This window comes from Leopardus geoffroyi, chromosome D1 (genome assembly GCF_018350155.1).
Source record: "Leopardus geoffroyi isolate Oge1 chromosome D1, O.geoffroyi_Oge1_pat1.0, whole genome shotgun sequence".
NCBI lineage: Eukaryota > Metazoa > Chordata > Mammalia > Carnivora > Felidae > Leopardus > Leopardus geoffroyi.
This window is the reverse complement of record NC_059329.1, coordinates 62,217,609-62,238,137: the sequence shown is the minus strand read 5'-3', so window position 1 is coordinate 62,238,137 and position 20,529 is coordinate 62,217,609. Positions and strand designations below refer to the sequence as shown.

The 20,529-nt window shown below is 42.9% G+C and overlaps 2 protein-coding genes across 2 annotated transcripts; one reads left to right on the top strand and one right to left on the bottom strand.

Annotated features, from left to right (window-relative positions):
* Window positions 1–8,791: 8,791 nt before the first annotated feature.
* Window positions 8,792–10,738, top strand: LOC123601252 (ubiquilin-3-like). Its single transcript, XM_045484261.1, has one exon. It carries the CDS (start codon window positions 9,024–9,026, stop codon window positions 10,641–10,643), a length of 1,620 nt encoding a protein of 539 aa, XP_045340217.1. The 5' UTR covers window positions 8,792–9,023; the 3' UTR covers window positions 10,644–10,738.
* A 3,075-nt stretch (window positions 10,739–13,813) lies between these two features.
* On the bottom strand, window positions 13,814–15,812 carry LOC123601253 (olfactory receptor 52D1-like). Its single transcript, XM_045484262.1, has one exon. It carries the CDS (start codon window positions 15,423–15,425, stop codon window positions 14,451–14,453), a length of 975 nt encoding a protein of 324 aa, XP_045340218.1. The 5' UTR covers window positions 15,426–15,812; the 3' UTR covers window positions 13,814–14,450.
* Between the last annotated feature and the right edge of the window lie 4,717 nt (window positions 15,813–20,529).

The window sequence follows — 20,529 nt, the reverse complement described above, 5'->3', positions numbered from 1 at the left end:
ATATTTTAGGGTTTCACTACTTAATTTTAAAAGTTAATGTTTATTGAGGCTTTCCAAATGCCAGCCCTGTTCTGAGCTCTTCCTATCTGAATCCACACAACAGTCCTCTAATGCAGGTGGTGTTACTATTCCCATCTTTCAGAGGAGAAAAACTGAGACTTAGGGAGAGGGGAAAGTACACTGCTTAAAGTTGGGTAGCTCCCGCGTAGCCGAGGCAAGATTTGAAATTAGTCTATTCCAGAGTCCACTGTACTCAGTCAAGTTAATTCATGCTTTAATCCCTACCCAAAAAAATTGCAAAGGGCAGGGATTTGTCGTATTTAATTGGAATTTTTGCCTCCCTGCAAATAACTACACTGGCCTGAATATTTCCTTTGCCGTATCTTATATATGTTTCTACATGTGTATTTATGGTGTTTTTAAAACAATCTACTAGTGCCACTCTTCTTAAATTGTTTTAACTTTGAAATATTTTTAAAAAAATTTTTAGTGGTTATTGTTGAGAGAGAGACAGAGTACGAACTGGGGAGGGGCAGAGAGAGAGGGAGACACAGAATCCAAAGTAGGGTCCAGGCTCTGAGCTGTCAGCACAGAGGCTGACACAGGGCTTGAACTCACAACCCATGAGATCATGACTTGAGCCAAAGTCAGACACTTAACCAACTGAGCCACCCAGGTGCCCCTTAAGTTTGAAATATTTGATGACAAAATTTTCAATGCTTGACCCCTTATTCCTTTGCAAAATACCATTGTCTAATTTTGTCTCTTTTTCTTCATACACTTAGAGTAGATGTCAAATTTCAGAAAAGGCCAAATGAGATCTTGATTGGCTTTCCTCTACATTATGAATTAGAGGGAATCGAGAGTTTTACAATAGCGCTCTTTCCTTTTAGAATAGGGAATGTGTCCATTCAAGTTTCCTTTGTTTCTCTACAAAGAAGGGTAGTTTCTCCAAGTGCTGGTTAACTGAGGAGGAGCGGTTGGGAGCAGACAAAATGGATGAACGGGATTAAGGGGTATATAAACCTCGAGCCATAGAATAAATAAGTCATGAGAATGTAATATACAGCATAGGGAATGTAGTTAGTCATATTGTAATAGCATTTCGTGACATAATGTATAAAAATACCAAAGCACTGTAATGTGCACCAGAAACTAAGAGGATATTGTGTGTCGATTATACTTCAACAACAGTAACAAAAGAACTACAGTTTCTTTAAGTCCCACACATTTGGGTTTATTTAACTGTTATATTTTTCTGATTATTTTGAGTGAAATTTTTTCCATTATATTTCCAAGATGGATATTATTCTGATGAAACTGCTGCCACTGGTTACATTATGAACCCTTATTTTACACAGATTTTTTGCTGATTCCCATGCAAACAACTATATGCGTCCTTGAAAAACAGTTATAAAGCCTCTACGGTTCTGTTAAGCCTCTTTTCTAAAATGTAATTTAACTTGTTTTCTCAGTTTAAAAACAACATAGAAGCACAGTTGATCCTTGAACAACACGGGTACAAACCATGGGGGTCTACTTCTATGTGGAATTTAAAGTTTTGTTACGAGTTGAGAGCAAAAGCCACGAGCCATTTATTCACAACTGCCTGCCCCGGTCTCTTTGAGACCCAGTACAAGGCAACTGGCACAGAGGTCGTAACGGCTGCCCTCTGAGTACCTTGGGTGGCCCCCAAAGGCCAGGACCAGGCTGGGCTGCGGGTCACCCCATGTGCCCAAGGTGCCTCACGGGCAGGAGGCTGGGCTGAAGTGGAGGAAGACGCCCAGAGTGCGGATGGCCAGAGGTGGGCGGCACAGCTCCAGGCTGTTGTTGCTGTCCACAGTCACCCCAGGGGCCACTGCAGAACACTGCCGTCTCCGGGCCAGGGCCATGGCTCCCTCCCCTGCCCCAGCCCTACGTGACCAACCACTTACAGACAGATTTTCCAATAAATATACATACAATACTGTTTTCTCTTCTGATTTTCTTAACACTTTCTTTTCTCTAGCTTACTTTATTGTAAGAGTACAGTATATAATTCATACACAAAATATGTATTAATCTACTGTTTATATTATCAGTAAGGCTTCTGGTCAACAGAAGGCTAGTAGTAAAGTTTTTGGGGAATCAAGTTCAGTTTTTAGGGAATCAAAAGTTACATGCAGAAGTTTTTTATTGCATGGGATCAGTGCCCCTAACCTCGGCATTGTTCAAGGGTTAACTGTATATATCAGATAATACACATAAGCAAAGTAAGAATATAAAAACCAGAGATGCTGTTACCATGATGTTTGTCCTTCCACATATTTTACAAAACTGTGATTCTATTATACATAATGTTTTATAACCTGTCTTTTTAACTTGATAATATATCACGAAGATTTTTTCCGAGTTGCCAAGTAGCTTTTGCAACTCATACTTTAACCAATATTTCCTGAAGGCTTATTAATGCCAGAAACTGTGTTTGGTGCTAGGAATTCAATGGTGAACAAGACTGATAAAGTTTTTGCCCTAAAAAGCTTACAATATAGTGGAGATAAGACACTTCAAACAAACAAGAAATAGAATAGCTAACAGAACACTCACTGAGAACTAGGCATTGTTCCATAAGCGTTATGCATATTAACATTTAATTCTTACTATCATCAGCCAATTTTACAGATAAAGAAAGACAGAAATGTTAAGTGTCTAATCCAAGGTTGCACAGCTAGTAAGTAGTGGAGTAGGAGCTGGGATTTGAAACGGCGTTTGTAGAGGTCACACTTTTTTTTTTAAATGTTTATTCATTTTTGGGAAGGGGGGCAGTGAGAGGGGGACAGAGTATCCAAAGCAGGCTCCACACTGTTAGAACAAAACCCAATGTGGGGCTCGAACCCCAGAACCAGGGAACCACGGAACCGTGAGATCATGACCTGAGCTGAAAATGAAGTCAGATTCTCAACCCACTGAGCCACCCAGATGCCCCCAGAGGCCACACTCTTAGTCTCTATTCTATTACATGTAATGCATGCATATATTGCACTTAGAGAGAGGAGAAATATACTTTTAGAAGAGTGGTGTGAGTGTATCTCTCTGGAGGGAGTATTTATGTAGAGACTTGAAGGGTAAGAGGAAGTCAGACATTCAAAGAGCTGGGGGAAGAGTGTTCCAGGTAGAGGGGAAAGTGTAAAGGAGCTCCCTGAGTTAAATTAGAGTTCAGGGCACCTGGGTGGCTCAGTCAGTTAAGCGTCTGACTCTTGATTTCCACTTAAGTAAGGATCTCAGGGTTTGTGAGCCCCATGTGGGGTCCTGAGCTGACAGTGCAGAACCTGCTTCGGACTCTCTCTCTCTCTACCTCTCTCTCTGCCCCTACCCCATTCATTCTCTCTCTCTCTCTCTCTCTCTCTCTCTCTCTCTGTCTCTCCCCACCCCCAAGTTAAATACATTAAAAAAAAAAATAGAATTCAACACGTTTGAAGAAAAAGGAATGAAAGCCAGAGTGTCTGGAGTACTGAGAAAAGGAGGGAGAGCACTTCAAAGTGAGGTGGGAGAGACAGTGAGCAGGATGGCACAGGGCTTTGTTACCCCACATGGAGTGTGGATTTCATTGTCCTCTCTGTGGAGCATGAATGAGAAGGTGGCAGGGGTGGAAACCAAGTCAAGAGGGAAGATCCTGCCATCATCCAGGTGAGGGATGGTGTTGCCCTTAGATTAAGGTTCTCTACAAGGGCATATGGCAAGAAGTGGACAACTGAAGAATTTTGGAAATGGAATTGAAAAAACCCTTTTGATGTGCTGATAAGACTGGAAGTGCAAGATTAAAGAAAAGGAGGAATTAGAGATTCATTTATTCAGCTAACACTAACTGAACACTCTATCTCTGTCAGGTTCTGTGCTGGGTGCTGGAGATGTTAGGTGTTCTAGATCACAAAGCCCTGCCTTCATGGAGCCAACAGAGAGAAGGCAGACATCGACTAACTGTGTAATGTAATTTCAAGCAAAAGAAGAGGCTAAGAAATACAGAACAAGGAGACCGAGATTGACAGGTGGACTTTTTGAGCTTGTAATCACCAAGAACATCACCAAAGACAGCATTTAAGCAGAGATATGATCAGTAATGTGAGTGAGCAAGTGAAAGTTAGGAGCAAGAGTTCCCACACAAATGGGATGTCAGTTAAAAAGCAGGCATGAGCTGGGTATGTTCCAGGAATACAAGAAGGCCACTGCGACTGGGGCAGGGTGCTCAGGAGATGAGTCAGGTGGTCAGCCCGGGGCCAAATTGTCAGAGCATTTTAATCTTGGTAAGGCATTTAGATTAATCCAGGTAGAATAGGAAAAGCTTTGGTAGTTTTGCATAAAGAGGTGAGGTTTGGGGCGCCTGGGTGCCTCAGTCGGTTAAGTGTTTGACTTTGGCTCAGGTCATGATTTCACGATTTGTGAGTTCAAGTCCCACATCAGGTTCTCTGCTGTCAGCATAGAGCCTACTTAGGATCCTCTATCCCCCTCTCTCTCCTCCTCCCCCACTCATGCTCTCTCTTTCTCAAAAATAAATAAGGGGAACTGGGTGGCTCAGTCCGTTAAGTGTCAGACTTTGGCTCAAGTCATGATCTCACAGATCATGAGTTCAAGCCCTGCATTGGGCTGTGTGCTGACAGCTCAGAGCCTGCAGCCTGCTCCGGATTCTGTGTCTCCCTCTCTCTCTGCCCTTCCCCCGCTTGCACTCTGTCTCTCTCTCACTCTCTCAAAAATAAACATTTTAAAAACAGACGGAGGTGAGGTTAATTGACCTATATTTGCTACTGTGGGAAGTAGTGACTCAAATGGGCCAAGAGAGGAAGTAGGGAAACCAGCTAGGAGGCTGTGGCGGTGTTGGAAGTGTCGAGGTGATCAGAGTCAGGATTTATGTCAAAGAAAAAGGCCCTAATACTTGCTGATAAATTAAATGTGAAAAGAAAGGACTCAGGGGTGCTTCCTGTGTTTCGGGCCTGAACAACTAAATGAATGATGATCTTTTGAAAAGGGAGAAGAGGCCAGGGGGAGCAGTAACTTGAGATTCTGTTCTGATATTAGCTGTCTTGTTTGTCAAACTAGTCGGGATAGGGAAGACTATGGGAGAAACAGGTTTGCGGAGAGAGAGTCAAGAATTCATTCACTGTTTTATATGATTCCATTTATCATGACAACAAAGGATTCTTGTATATGTTTGCTCCACATTCATTCTGTTGTTGGATTTTATTTAGGTGAGCAAAACGTCACAAACTTCCATGACAATAAATCATTATCTGTGTCCTTAATTCAATTTCTCTTTCTGCCTCCTTCCCTTCCTCTTTCCCTTCCACCTTTCCTTTCTTCCTTCCTACCTGTATTTTATTAAGGGCCTGCTGGCAATGGGGCTACAGTAGCAAATAAGATAAGGTCCTTGTTCTCATGGAGCTTATATTCTAGTGAAGGGGAATGGAAACATAAAATGAATAGTAAAGAAGAAATATGACATAATAAATTCTGTGCAGATAATTAAAATAGACTGATAAGATACAGAATGGTTGGAAAGGGCTTTGTGAAGAGATGATTTGAAAGGTAAGAAGGATGAACCTGTAAAGATTAGGTGGACAAGCATTAAAGGTTTAGGGAATGGCAATCGAAATGGCTTTAAGTATGGGGAGGCACTTGGCCTGTTTCAGATGTAAGAGGGAGGCCAGTGTGGCCAGGTTTCATAAGGAAGGAGAAATCACCATCAGAAAGTCAAGGTGATAAGCAGGAGTCCAACCAAGGAAGGCTTTGTAGCTAGACAAAGGCTTTGGATTTTATTGCAAAGGTGATACGGAGGTAATCTTTGCTACTCCCACCAGGGAAGTAATCCCTTCTGGGGTTTAGTTAAATTTATAAGATTATCATAAATCACACTTGGCTCAAACCGACTCAGTTGAGTATAGAAAGGAAAATAGCTCACTAGCAGGTCAGAATTAGGCATTTTTCATTTAAGGGGAATCCTTACAGCAGTCCATGTCCAGTTAGCATGGCCACACAGGAGCCATCTTCTCCCAGGTGACAATTTTTGGTTAAAAAAAAAGTCAAACTCTCATTAGTTTTTTCTGGAGCAAATTGCTGACAAAAACACTGAAACTGCATTTAATAATAAGCTTTTCATAGAGTTTGATGTCTAATAAAACTATTATTGAGATGGGAAAACCTTAACCTATGGGAATGTAATATGTTTTCTGGAAATTAGATCTTAATATAATAAACTTTAAGGCAGGTGCATGAAGTCAGAGCTTTATTGAACTGGTTGGACTCCTAAGAGGAGACCACACTTCCCTCACCAGTCCATTTGGAGTTGTCTCCATCATCTGCAGCTGAATATGCCTCTGGACACTTGGTCAACTCTAACAGACATACCTATTCTCCTTGTCTCCCAGTCTAGTTACAGACCTGACCACAGGATGTGCCAAAGCTTGGCATTGACTGTGGTATTGAAGTCATACTCAATTTGACAAGTGTGTTCTCTGTGCCAGGTACTTTGGATGGCACTTTGTATGCATTATCTCCTTGAATCTCTGAAACAAATCTATGAAAAACTACCCATTTATAGATGATAAAACTCTGGCTTACAAAAAGGATAAGTGACTTATTGATGGTTATAAAGTAGTAGGAGTGGGATTTAAACCAGGGCTACTTTACTCTAAGGAGCCCATGTTCCCCATTTTCCCCCTGGGTAGTAAGTTTTAATTGATTAAATAAAATAGCAAGTTGATTGTTTTATTTTCTAATGATAAAATGAATATAAGTACACTGTAAAATATTCAAATGGTGTCAGATTCTCAGGAAGGATGAAGTGAGATTCCTGTGCTAAATAACTCAGTGGACAATGTGGGAAAAGCATCCTCATTGAGACACAAGTGTATGAATGGTCCCCTTGTCTCCTCTCTTACAGGTTCTATTGTCAGGATCTGACATGTCTCCTTCCCGAGCACCCACCTGACAAGAGAACCTGTGAGAGAGGAGACAAGGAAATGGTTCACCTCACAGGCTACATGGGAGGAAAAATCCCTGGAAACATGAGATATGCGAAGGCAATTCTGGAGAACTGTTACCTGGAATGTTCTTTAATTCCTGTTACAGATTAATTTATTAGTTAATGAAAAGCCAGGAAAGTTAATTTGACTGTCCAATTCTGCTGGGTGAAACTCAAAGAAAATTCCCACAAGGAATTGTTTGCTAATAATATTCATACGATAGAAGTTGTTCTGAGGTCTGGGCATTCCGAGGAGAGGCCCACTAGACTGCTTGCTACCAGCCAGCCATGACGCTCACTGTATGAAGTTACAGGTTACAGGACTGAGGAGCTCTTTTAAACTCAGAAATTACAACTTATCAGAGTCCTGCTATTAGTTTAATACAGGAGATGCTGATTCAAACTAGTCCACGTTTGGGGCCCCTGGGTGGCTTCAGTAGTTTAAGCATCCGACTTCGGCTCAGGTCATGATCTCGTGGTTTGTGGTTTCGAGCCCCATGTTGGGCTCCACACTGACAGTTTGGGATTCCCTCTCCCCATCACTCTCTCTGCCCCTCTCCCACTCAGTCCCACTCACTCTCTCTCTCTCTCAAAAATAAATAAACATTAAAAATTTTCAATTATCCCAAGTTTAAGAGCATATATCAATGTCCCATAAACAATTTAGATGTAGAGGGATCTAGATGCTCATGTTCCCCACGTCTAGCAGAACCTTCTGAAGGTGGTCTTGTAGACAGCCAAGTTCTAAATTTATAGTCCTTGGGAATTACGGAATCAGAAAAAGGGTCAAGTATATAATGGCAAAGACTGACAGCCTGACATCTTCACAGTTAAAATACAATCACCTCAGAGATCTGACAGACTTTACCTGGGGTCTCACCTGCCTGGAGTGGTCAAAACAGTGCCTTAGAGAGTCACCATTTTCTGCTTTTTCAGCTGAAATATGTCCCCTCCCAAGTGACAATTTCCTTTTCAAATGTATCTTAAATCTAATCATTATTAAGTCATCAAGACCTAGAGTAGAATTACTTTCTCATAATTTCTTTTGTCTCAGCTCTGATCCTCGAGAGTTGAGATCCGACTTGATCTCTCTAAGAACAACTGAGTTCACAAATTCTTGGGGAACATGATGCTGTTTTTCTTAGAACCATGTCAATAAGTCACTCAGCGTGGTAGGCCTCAGAGATACAAGCTTCCTACAAGCCTCGGATGAGGCCAAATGGACTGGTTATACTTATCTTCACTCCATTCATTTAGAAACAAGGGAACTTATGGCCTTGACTGGGCCATGGTCCTAGTACAGTAATTTAGTGAATGACAGGTGACTAGAATCAGCACTTCCTGAGCCAGATTCTTAAGCCAGTGCCTTTTCTGCTCAGTTACATTCGTTTACCAAAAACTCAGGCGGTATGATTTTCAACAGCAAAATAGGCTGGTGCAAAACATGTTTCTAGACAGAAACATTTAATTTTTTTCTATTGCTATTTTTTTTTTTAATTTTTTTTTCAACGTTTATTTATTTTTGGGACAGAGAGAGACAGAGCATGAACGGGGGAGGGTCAGAGAGAGAGGGAGACACAGAATCAGAAACAGGCTCCAGGCTCCGAGCCATCAGCCCAGAGCCCGACGCGGGGCTCGAACTCACGGACCGCGAGATCGTGACCTGGCTGAAGTCGGACGCTTAACCGACTGCGCCACCCAGGCGCCCCTTCTATTGCTATTTAAGTCGAATTGTAAACAGAGCCAACCTCACACAGGGAGAAGAGACCTCTGCCCTTCCCCCATTCTGGTCTACTTCTCAACTGTGACCTCATCACTGACATCATATTCCCTGAGGCTGGCCCTGGCGAAGGGCTGCTGACACCCTATGGGAGCCAGGTGGCTGCAGGGCTGCATTAGGAAGTGGTGTCTGGAGTTCGTGGGTGAGTGGATGTCCCTGAACACCTATGGTCCCTGCATCCAGGTGTGCTTAGTGCTGCATCTGGGCTTCTACATGTCCGCAGGTGGCCCTGCATTCCACGCTTGAGGACATATGGCCCGGGCTAGGGAAGAAGCAGGGGACAGCCGACTGGTGTCTTGTAGGGAGCCGTCATCACGCATCATCAGAGTGTCTGTCAAGACCCCACAGGACTGCCAGGAATTTATGTTGGCAGAAAATAGTAGTGTCCACCACTTTAAGAAACAGATCTCTAAACGACTTCACTATAACACTGACCAGTTGGTGCTCATTTTCACTGGAAAGATCCTCCGGGATCAAGACATACTGAGCCAGCGTGGCATCCTTGATGGCACTACGGTCCACTTGGTGGTGAGGACACATCTGAAAGGAACTCCACCTGGTCCCGGAACTCTGCTAGGCCCCACCGGCCACTGTGTGCATCGCTCTGGACGGTCCACCTCGGACAGTGCTGGGATGCTGGCCAGGCTGGGCCGGCTGGCCCAGAGGTCCCCTGATCTGGCTGACTTTCTTGGCCAGATGGCTCAACTCTTAATGGTCTTCTCGGAAGACCCTATGGTCCAAGGCCTGGCAAATGAGAAAGCAGCCAATGCCAGCCATGCTCCTGTATCCTCAAGGCCAGTACAGAAATCTGAGCCAGCTCTTAAGGCTCTGGAAACCTTGCAGAACCCAGCCCGGCAACAGCAGCTCCTGCAGGCAGACAAGCGGGGGCTAGAGGCCTTGAAGGCAGTGCCAGGTGGTGACAATGCTATGCATCCAGTCTGCTCTGATATCCAGCAGCTCATGCTCTTCACTCTGGCCCCATTACTTGCCTCCAAAGGCCACAACCCAAGTTCAGAGCTTTATAAAGAGGAGGCCAATGCTCACAGCAGTACTGACACTACTACCAACATCCCCACAGCCTCAGCACCTGCCAGGCCATTTGCACAAAAGGTCAGTGCAGAAGAGGTTACCCAGGCCAGGAGCGTGGCCTCAAATCAGGCCAATTCAGGATACGGGACTGGTATGCCAGATGTAAGTTTGGGCCAGGATCTTCTCTTTCAGGATGGTCAGCAGCCCACAGGGAAAACCACTTTAACGGGTCAGCTTAGACCCTCACCCTCTGCCTTGCATAGAACCTTGCATGTCCTGCAGCAGAATCCAGCTTTTCTCCACCAGTTGGCAACTGGAAGCCCCCTGAGACATCACATGCCACTGCTTTCCATCCTGACCAATCCACGAGCACTGCAGGCATTGATACAGATAGAAAAGGGCCTGCAGATACTGTCCAAGGAGGTGGCTGGGCTGGGACCTTACTTATGGGGCCAGGGTAGGCCACACGGGACTAGACAGTGCCCTGAAGCTAGGGCTGGAGGGCAGGGCCAGAGAGCAGACTCCATACAACCCACCTTGGCTGTTCTTCAGCTTCTCCATGCACTGGACAATGCCTGCTTCCAGTCCACTCAATCCTCACTACCCTCATCCCCCCTCACTGAAGGCCTCTACCAGCGAGAACTGGAACATCTGAGGGCCATGGGTTTTACTTATCGGGATGCCAATCTACAGGCCCTTATGGCCACAGGCAGAGATAGTCATGCTGCCACTGACAGGATGCTGGGGGTACCGGAAGCCCAGGTGCCTCCAGCCGACGCCCCCAGCGCACCACCTCATGGAGAGGGAGGGAAGGGAAGGGGGAAGGGAGGGGAGAGGAAGTAGCCTATTTTGAATTCTTCCTACTTAAATCGTGTGCACACTTGAACAACTCCCCTCCCTCACTGCCCAAGCCTGTTCTACATTAAAAACATTGCTTGGATCTCATGTGTGGTGTCAATTTGGGGGTATGTAGGCAAAGAAAATATTGTTTGGGGGAGAGATTGATCATGCTATCGGGTCTTGGTCTGGGCTGCACCTACTCTCATACCCCTAATCTCAGAGCTTTTTCTAAATTTGAACGCGAGGTGGGGAAATCCTGAGTGTTTCCAGCAACCTAGTTCCCCATCAACATTACCATCATCGTCACAAGCCACCTCTGGTCCAACGCCAGAGTGACTCTGAATGAATCCCGGCTCTGCCCCCTCCCCCCCCACCACCCCCACTCCACCGCAGGAAGCCCCTCTCTCTTTTCCTCTTCGGGTCCAGCGTCTCCGTATAACAGTAAACCTGTTCAACCTCCCTCTCAGCTCTGGCTCTTTCCTGCCTGCCTGTGCCAGAATCCTGCTTGAGGAGGTGAACCCCCCGCCCCCCCCCACCCCCACCCCAGGCAGGTTTCTTCCCTTTATGTCATAAAATACTTGACTCTGCTGCCTTATCAGACACTGAACTTCTCTCTCCTTTTGTCTCTGAATTTCTTGAAACTCCTCCTCTTTTAATGCCCACATTTCCCCATCTTCTGCAATCAGACACTTACCCCCACTGAGTCATTTCTCCTCTTCCCATTATTTTTTTTTTTTTGTATGGAGTCTTATATGCTGACCCATATAACTGCTTTATTTACTCTATTTTCTTATCCTTTTTTTGTTTTTGAGTGGTGATTCCTGTGAGTATGCTACACTGATTGATTCTCCATTCACCATTCAGGGAATTTGACCATGTCCTTTGCTGTGGCTCTTACTTCCATGTTCGTGGTTCCTTAATATCTTAGTCCATTTGTACTTTCCTTAGCTTACCAGCCTACCCCTGGGTATCACAGAGGAACCTCTGGCTGGCATGGTCAGAAAGAGCTCAGCATCCTTCCCTGGGCCCCATTCCTACTCTCAATTCTGGGGTCCCTGTGTCTTAGTGAAAGTCACCAATACTTTCCTACTCCACTCATTCTCTTTGTAAACTGTCATCTGTCAGTGAGGAGATTCATAGTGTAGGCACATGAAGCATGACCAGAAGACCAGGGGTCATATGTAGCCATGCAGCAGGATAACAGCTGATGAAAGAGAGGTAGGAAGCATATTAGAAGCATTACTTTGGGGAAACCAGGGACTATAGATTCAGAGCCAGCTCCAGGGGTCAACTGACCCTGGGCTGAAAAACAGCTGAGTCTCGTGCTTCCTGGGGGCTAGAGAGGAGGGACATCTCTGAGCTACACACTGTGACTTCATTGTTTTGTGACACCCCATGAACCTAGAGACCTGAAGGTTGTGGCCGTCAGGGACTGTGGATAAAATACCTTTGGGACCACATGACCCACCAACGGTCCTGATACACTTCACTCTATTCTTCACTTCCCTGTGGCACCAGGATGTTAGTCTGAATTTCTGAGATCAGGGATGCACATTTGGTCCCAGGGAAGAGTGAGAGTCTGGGGTGAAGTGTGAGTGATGGGCAAGGCAGTATCCCGAGCCTCTGGAAGCATGCCTCCTCTTTTATCATGTGGAGTCCCATGGTCAGACACCTGAGTGAGGTGGGAAATCTTGACAATAATGTTAATAGTCTTCCTGTGGACTGGACCCTGCTACCTCCAGTTTTATAGAAGCCTCTGGACTTCTACAAATCCCCTTCCCCATCTAGGGAACTATTACATTTTAGCTTCAGGATGATAAAAGGGCCAAAAACAGAACTTTAAGGAGTGGAGCTTGCTGCCGGGGCTGTAGAATCCTCCATCTGTCTATTATCTATCGTGTGTGAAGCTTGGACTTCAGTCAGTAATGGGAAACCCTGGGGAAGACACGCCCAGTGCTGTATCCACAGGGTATCCGTCCAGAGTACAGGCTGTAGCTAGACCGACCCCGGTACCAAGGTGTTAGCAGCTGGGTGATCCTGCATCCCCCCTTCTCTTCTATTTTCCACTCTACCCTTGTAAGCTTTCTCCTCGAAGCTTCCTTGAGACCTCAGACATGAAAGGGGAGAATTGTTGATGAATTTGCTGGGGGAGACGAGGGAACACTAGCCTGCAAACTATGTTGGACACATTTGTCCACTCCTGAACTTAAATTTACTTACCAATACCTCAGTCTCCTGTAGCTCTGTGGTACTGTAAGTCTAGCCCCCAGATGGGAGTCCAAAGTCCCGAATCCTGGACCTGCCTTTGATAGTAACTTCCTGGGTTACTGACTCTCTCTTTCTTCTAGGAAAAATGTGAGGTTCACGGCAGGTAATTAGCGTGATGGTGAGCGTTACCTTGTGAGGTAGACCTTTTGATCAGATGAAGCCAGCATCTTAGGGGAGCAGGCATATGGCCCACAAAGGAACATTTCAGGAACAGAACAGCACTTCCCCTCCACATTCCCACCTTCCGCTCCTTTGTATATATTGTTCTCTGTTCCTGAGATCATTACATCACTGGGTCTCTTTACCATTTACTGCCTCAGAAGATAACAGGTCTTCACTTCCGCTACTATGTGTTTGTGCAGCTGGGCATCCTCACATGTATCTCATACTGAAGAAGGTATGAGATACTGTCCATATAGATGCATAATCTTGGCACTTTTAGCTTCTCTGAATCATAGGCTCTTAATGAAAGATGCTGATAGTAACCATATTTTGAATTATGGGAAGGAGCAACCGGTGACTTATTTGTGTATTTTAGAACTGAGGTTACTAGGGCAAAGGAGGGCTATTAAAAAAGGCGCTTGGATTTTGAGAAGGCCTCTCTGAATTCTTAATGAGGGATAATTTTATGGCTAAAAGGAAAGGGATTTCAAAACAGAAGACCAGAGGAGGAATGGGAGAAAATACAGTTTTAACAGGCACTATTCATATCCCAAGAACTGTCTAAATACTTTAGAGTTGGTATTTGATATAGGTATCATAATAATCCTGTAAAATGATATAATATAAAACCATCCTAAATAAGTTGGCTAATAAAGTTCAGAGTGTACATAATGTTCTCATATGTATTGGTTGACCATTTTACATGTCAGGCACTGTCTTAAGTTTTCTGCATTCATTAACTTACTTATTCCTCACCACAGCATTAACAGTTAGATATTAACATTTACTCATTTGACAGTTGGACAAACCGAGGCATAGAGAGATTTAGCATCAGGCTCAAGACCACAAAAACAGTAAGCAGAGGAACCAGGATTCACACTCAGAAACTCTGACCTTAGACTTTTTGCTCTTCATCACTATCCAAAACATTGAAATCAGACGAATTTACCTAAAATGATCATTTTTTAAACTTGGACTCACAGAAGAATATTTCCACTATGAAACACAGACTCATTTAAGAAAAGGAATTGACTTGATCTTTATTAAGTCATGGAAACATTTGCAGGAAAAGAAAAAAAATCAGAGGAGCATTCTGCACTGGCACTATCATAGCTACTGAGATGTCTCCAAGGTGTGCTTATTCCTAATTGTAAAATTTCCCCAAGAGTAAAAATATTATCATCTCTCTGAGTTATTCAGCATTGCCCAAAGAGCCTCAAGAATGTGGTGTGTTCAATATGATTTTTGGTATTTCCAATTCATCTGACCTTCTCTTTGCTTCCACTACTTCCTCTCTAAAAACACGCTTATGTCATATTAGAGGTCTCCATCCATGTAAATGTACCTAGAAAGCTCAGAACCCATTTACTTTCCTTATCCCTAGCCTGTACTCAAATTTCGTGTTGAAATTTTCCCCAAGTGAAGCAGCCTCAGAAGTCGGCTCCGAATCTCCTTGGTCCTAGCCCCATAGATGATCGGGTTGAGCACAGGAGGCACCAGCACATACAGGTTGGCCAGAAAAATGTGCACATTCTTGGGGACTCGGTGCTGGCCAAAGCGGTGGGTGAGGAAGGAGAAGAAGGCAGGAATGTAGAAGACCAGGATGACCCCCAGGTGGGAGCCACAGGTACTCAGAGCCTTGTGCCTGGCATCTTGAGATGGAAGGCGGAAGACAGCATGGAGGATAAAGCCGTAGGAAATGGCAATGAGGATGGCATCCAGACCCATGGCCAGCAGGGCCACAGTCAGCCCATAGACAATATTGACAGTGATGTTGGCACAGGCCAGGCGGGCGATGCCCATGTGCTCACAGTATGTGTGGGCCATGACATGGTGACCACAGTAAGGCAGTCGCCTCAACAAGAAGATGAATGGGGTCACAATGGCCACACTACGGAATAGCCCAACAAGGCTAATCATGCCTATGACGGTATGGTTGAGAATGGTTGTGTATCTCAGTGGGTTGCAGATTGCCACATAGCGATCAAAGGCCATGGCGAGAAGAACTGAGGACTCCAGAGCATAGATAGAATGGACACAAAACATTTGGGCCAGGCATCCACCAAAGGAAATCTCTCCAGCATGCAGCCATAAAGTGGACAGCATCTTGGGCACCGTGGTGGAGCTGAGAGCCAGGTCGGTGAGTGAGAGAAGGCACAGGAAGAGGTACATGGGTGCATGAAGAGCACTGTCTGTCACAATGACCAGGATGAGGGCAGCATTCCCAGCCAGCGCTACCAGATACATGGCGCAGAAGGGGATGGCGATCCAGACGTGGGCCCACTCCAGCCCTGGGATGCCCGTCAGGATGAGTGTGCCTGGGAGACTATCATCACTGAAGTTGGAAGCTGACATTCTGCTTGGAAATAAACGCCTCTATCCGAGGGGTCATGGTATTCTGGCCCTGTAATATCAGGCTTTTGGGTCATTCACATAAAATGATGAACTTTCTGTGAAACCATCTTTTTAGGTGGAGAAAAATATTTATTATTATTAACTTGTTCAAGTGTCTTGAAATATGCTATCACATATAGTCTTTTTTTTCTTTATGCTAATTCCTGTACCCATCCATGATGTTTATAGTTCTATATTCCAAGCACCAAACATTTAAGCATCTTTCCAATATGATCCATCACAACTTACCTGCTACACATCCTGTCCATCATTTATTAGTCTAGTCCACTCACATTGAGGAATATTCCTTCTTTCTTTCATTCATGCTTATTGAATCTTCTGTCCTCATTTTCCCCCTCCTTTCTAAGCTTTTTTCTCTTTTTTCTAAGCTTCAGTTGGTTTTTCTGCCTCCCAGAAGACTTTCCTTTCTTCTGGTCCTTAATGATCTTTTATTATTATTTTTTATCCTTCAACTACTTTACAAAATCCCAATGACTGAGACTATGCCTTTATGCAATTGTATACTCTACACTGACCATGCCTGAGTCCTGATGTAGACATTTTGTAAATGGTCAACTTAAGACTCAATTCCATTAACTTTACTAACATATCATTGACTTTTTGACTTCATGACATAATAATGCAATCACTGTATTTTCTGCATTTGTATGTATCTTCATAAATATACAGTGCATAACTTCATTTTATATCTTACCTGGAATGTCTAGAAAAAGGCTAGTCCACCTGATTGTGCTTCCATATCTCCTGATTGTCTACAGTGTGCTGAGTATTCCCGAGGATACAGTAGAAGAAAGACAGAGATACATGAGACATTCCAGCTGAGAGACAGACTCCCTACTGTGGCAAAGCCAACCTGAGGTCTTGTGTGACCCCCAGTGTAATGACTGGATACTGAGGCTAGATCAGAAGACCAAGTGCTGACAGAAGCACATCAGGGGAGAAAATGGAGTGTCCTGGTGTTGCTCACAGTGAAGATATTTTGGAAAGGGAATCTGTTTTTGTTGTAGAAGTCTAGCTGGTATTTTCAAACATTTTCCTTTAGTAAAACATTGTCTACTAAAAAGAAATCTGTACAGGATTCTGAGAAACTTGAATTTTAGTCCCAATTCTCTAACAGAATTCATTGTGACACTGAAGAAATATTCTTCTTCTTTGGACTGTCTTAATTTGGAAAAATTAATGACTCAATAGTCATTCTCTGTTTTGTATCTGCTCATTATGTGGCATTGGAATAATCCCACAACATTTTCAGGCCTTCTTTTTTTATCACTAAATTTGAAATGGCATCATGTGATTTCTATCCTCAAAAAACTTACGGTTGTGCAAAAAGTAATATTCATGAAATTAAAAATATAGGCACCACAAATAATCACCCCCATTTTTTTGCAACCTCTTTATCATCTAACCACCTTCTGGAGAAAATAGAGTGCAATTATCATTGGCACTCTTAATCAATAGGAAGACAAGGTCCAGAGAAGTAAACTGATGTCATCTACATCACAGAGTATGTTAATTTCACAACTGAAATGAGGGGTCCTGATTTATGTGTCCTGATTCAGATTTTTCAAGTTTTACTTCACCCAAATATGCATAAATGTGACCAATATCTGAATTCTTAGATATCTCTTTCAAATAAGGCACTTTTTCTAATATCAATTCATAAGGCTGCAATTAATTTATTAGTTAATGAATATCAAAGAGATAAAGAGAATTGGGGAGCCTCTCCTATTTGGACAGAGATTTTCACTGATGACACCAAAGTGTCTTGGTCTCAACCTTGACACGAGCCTTGACACAAGGGAAAAGAGGCTTGGATGGTAGAGGGCAGAGAGCGACAATTATTGCCATCTTCCCTTCCCCTCTCTTCCCAGCCTATTCTTGCCCCTGAAGGAAGTTTTTAAGTGGTTATTATAATATAGTAGTATTCTGTGATATTCTGGGTTGTGAAGAGCAGGAAAACTGTGGTTACAGAAGAGTTGGATTTATTTCCCCTGAGAAGCAAGGGGATAAGGATATTGAGGGGCTGCTACCCTGGTACACAATGGGGGCATCCACCCAAATGTCCCAGGGTCTTGTCCTTGAGTCCCCCTCTCTGACCTAGACCTCAGTTATTTAACTCTGTGTTATTTCATTGAACACAGTTGTTGGAATCTGATTTCGAGACCGAACCTCTGTGGTAGACACACACTTGCAGGCGGGGCATGCTGAGGTTGGAGCTATGTGAGAGGTGTCCTGAGAGTGAGGCTCTGGGGACAGAGGGTGGTCGAGTGACAGCTTGTGCAGGAGGTATGAATCTGAATACACAGTGTGACTGAAGGAGGTAAAAGCTGTGTTTCTATGCAAGTTTGGGTGGGTGTGGGATGAGGGAGCAGAGGGGGCTGAATGTGTAATCTGGGTTGAAATAGCTGATCTTTCTCTCACCTGAGTTTTCTGGGCTCAGTGAATGTCTTCAGCTCAGCTCTATGGCCCAGCCTCCTCTGGTCAACGGGCTTGATAAGTGAGCTTATTTATTGACTCTGTCTGTGATGCTCAGGAGTGTAAAGCAAAGTGGCGACCTCCAGGGACTTGGTCCGTGAAACACACTTTGAGAAAGAGAACAAGAAGGGGGGGTGATAAAATGAGGAAGAAATAAGGAAGGAGAATCTTCCTTGACGACTTTGCCAGGAAAGTGGAAATGAAACATCCGGTATACTTTGTTTTATGTTTTATCCTTTCCTCTCATCTCTCTGTTTCTCTTTTCTTCCTTGTCTCTTCCTTTCTTTTCTTCTCTTTGTTCCTGTCCTCCTGGAACTCTTCTCACTGTGAACCCACCAGAATTCTACGCTCATGGGCAGGAAATAATGGTAGTGGACAAGTGCATACATCATTGTACTGTAGGCTTCACTTACAAAGTGATCTTACAAAGTGAACACAAGTTCAAATATCAAATTGCCAAGAATTTCAATATGATGACAGCAGAGCTTTAAGGAAAGCACAAGGACCTTCTGAGCATGGGCACCATGTAACTGTCCTGCTCATTTGCCATGAAGCCAGACCTGGTTGGAAATGACATCAGTGCTCTAGGTAGATCCCCTCAGCTCCCTAACTCCAGCCATCTCTCTGGTCCCTGCACAAGGGATTCCTGGCATCAAAACCCTTTGCAGAATAGGTGATTGTTCTTCCATGACTTCAGAGTACTCACCTCTCTTATTTTGTAATATACATATCTCCTTTCAAATTATTGTAATCTAGTGGTCTTCAAACATTTCATGTAGGTATATCCTAAAAGAATTTTCAAATCACTATATTCTCTTCAAAACTTTAAAAGGACTCTAAGAACTTTCATTAAAATTTTAAAGAGCAGAAAAAGACCTAATTTCTAGTATTTTGTGAATATTGACATTAGAAATAAAACTCCCATAGGACAGTTTTTAATTTATTTTATGGAAATTGTATGCCTTAGAAATTTCCAATTCAGCAATGCCCATTTAAAAGTATTTGAGCAAGATTTTCTTAATTTTCAGAAATTCAAAAATATTGCTCTCTCTCTTTAAAGTTGGTCTGTATTCCCACATGTATATTTTTGCTTGAATATCTCATTATGACACTTATATGTTTCTAATAATACAAGGAGATTTTATTTCTTGTAATTATGGGATGCAAATGTTAAAATGTTGTAATATAACAATTATTATAATAATAAAAGCAATATGATAATGTTTAAATTTTATAAATTATATACATAGGGCTAATTTGTTTTCAGAATATTCTTTCTTAATGAGGTTGGTGGAGCTTTTACTTTTTTCCAATTAACCTCATGTATTCATTAGTCCATATTGATTCAATAAAGTAGGGTTTGTACTTAGATGCTCTTAATTTTACCTTTATAAAAATAAGCTCTAAGAACCCATAGTTAAGTAAGTAACTTAGTTGGGAGTGGAGGGAGTTTCTTCCGCACTGTGGGAATCCAGCCACAATTGAGAGTAACTGCTGTAATCAGCAATGGTCCTGAGAGAGGAGTTTCTGGCAAAGGAGAGTGCCCTCATAGTGGGTACTCTGAGGAGGGATTCCAGCCAGGTGGTGCTGGTATATCTGAAGAACATGACGAGGTTGTTTCAAAGTAAGGACCAAAAAAAAAAAAAAAAAAAAAAGCCACTTAAAACCTACTGTTTCTATTAGAATCAACTGGTATCACCAGTGAAAACAGGGGAACCTGGGTGACACGAACAGGAACAGAGTGTGCATGGGATAATCAAATCCCCTAGCCTTGACCCAGCTCTCTAATCGGCCTCTACTGCCCTCTACTGGCAGAGTCTAAGAGCCAGCCAGCAGGTGGAGGGAAAGTGTGGTCCCAGCCTAGGCATCCCCAAGCAGAGCACAGAAGGGTTTGAAGCTGAGAGACGATGGCTTAGCAATTAACACAAAAACCCTGTACTCATATTTGTGCATGCGTGTGTTATAACCTGTATGACATTTTGGGATTTAATAAATATAAATCATATATAAAAATCAAAATAAATCCATTCATTCAGCTATACTTGATAATTTTTTATTATTATAAAATAAATGAGAAACATATCACTAAGAACATGGGAAAAATTGTCTGATTAACTAAATTTAGGATTGAATAAAACGCAAAAATATTTTATAAAATTTATAAAAATAGTGTTTAATGAATAATACATAACTTTTCTAACGTACATCTTCACTAAAACCAAAAACATGTATAAAACATGACATAATTTTTTTATCTTTAGAAGTCATCTAGTGAATTTTGAAAAATAGAGGAGTTCATAAAATATGTCAGTTATATTTACAAGTACTAAATTTAATAATTCACCTTTCAGAATTATTTTTCTTTCCAGTTAACAGCATAGTCTAGTGATAGATATTTAAATAAAATTGCAAAAATTACCTGAAGTTAACCAAGTAAAAAAAGAGGTCTTTACTCTGTGAATCTTTCTTTAATTATCTTTCATGTAACTCCTCATTAAGAACTATGACTTGGGGCACCTGGGTGACTCAGTCGGTTAAGTGTCTGACTTCAGCTCAGGTCATGACCTCT

Bases quoted from the DNA above. Each gene is read 5' to 3' on its own strand.
- LOC123601252 (XM_045484261.1), top strand. From the start codon at position 9,024: ATGGCCCGGGCTAGGGAAGAAGCAGGGGACAGCCGACTGGTGTCTTGT.
- LOC123601253 (XM_045484262.1), bottom strand. From the start codon at position 15,425: ATGTCAGCTTCCAACTTCAGTGATGATAGTCTCCCAGGCACACTCATC.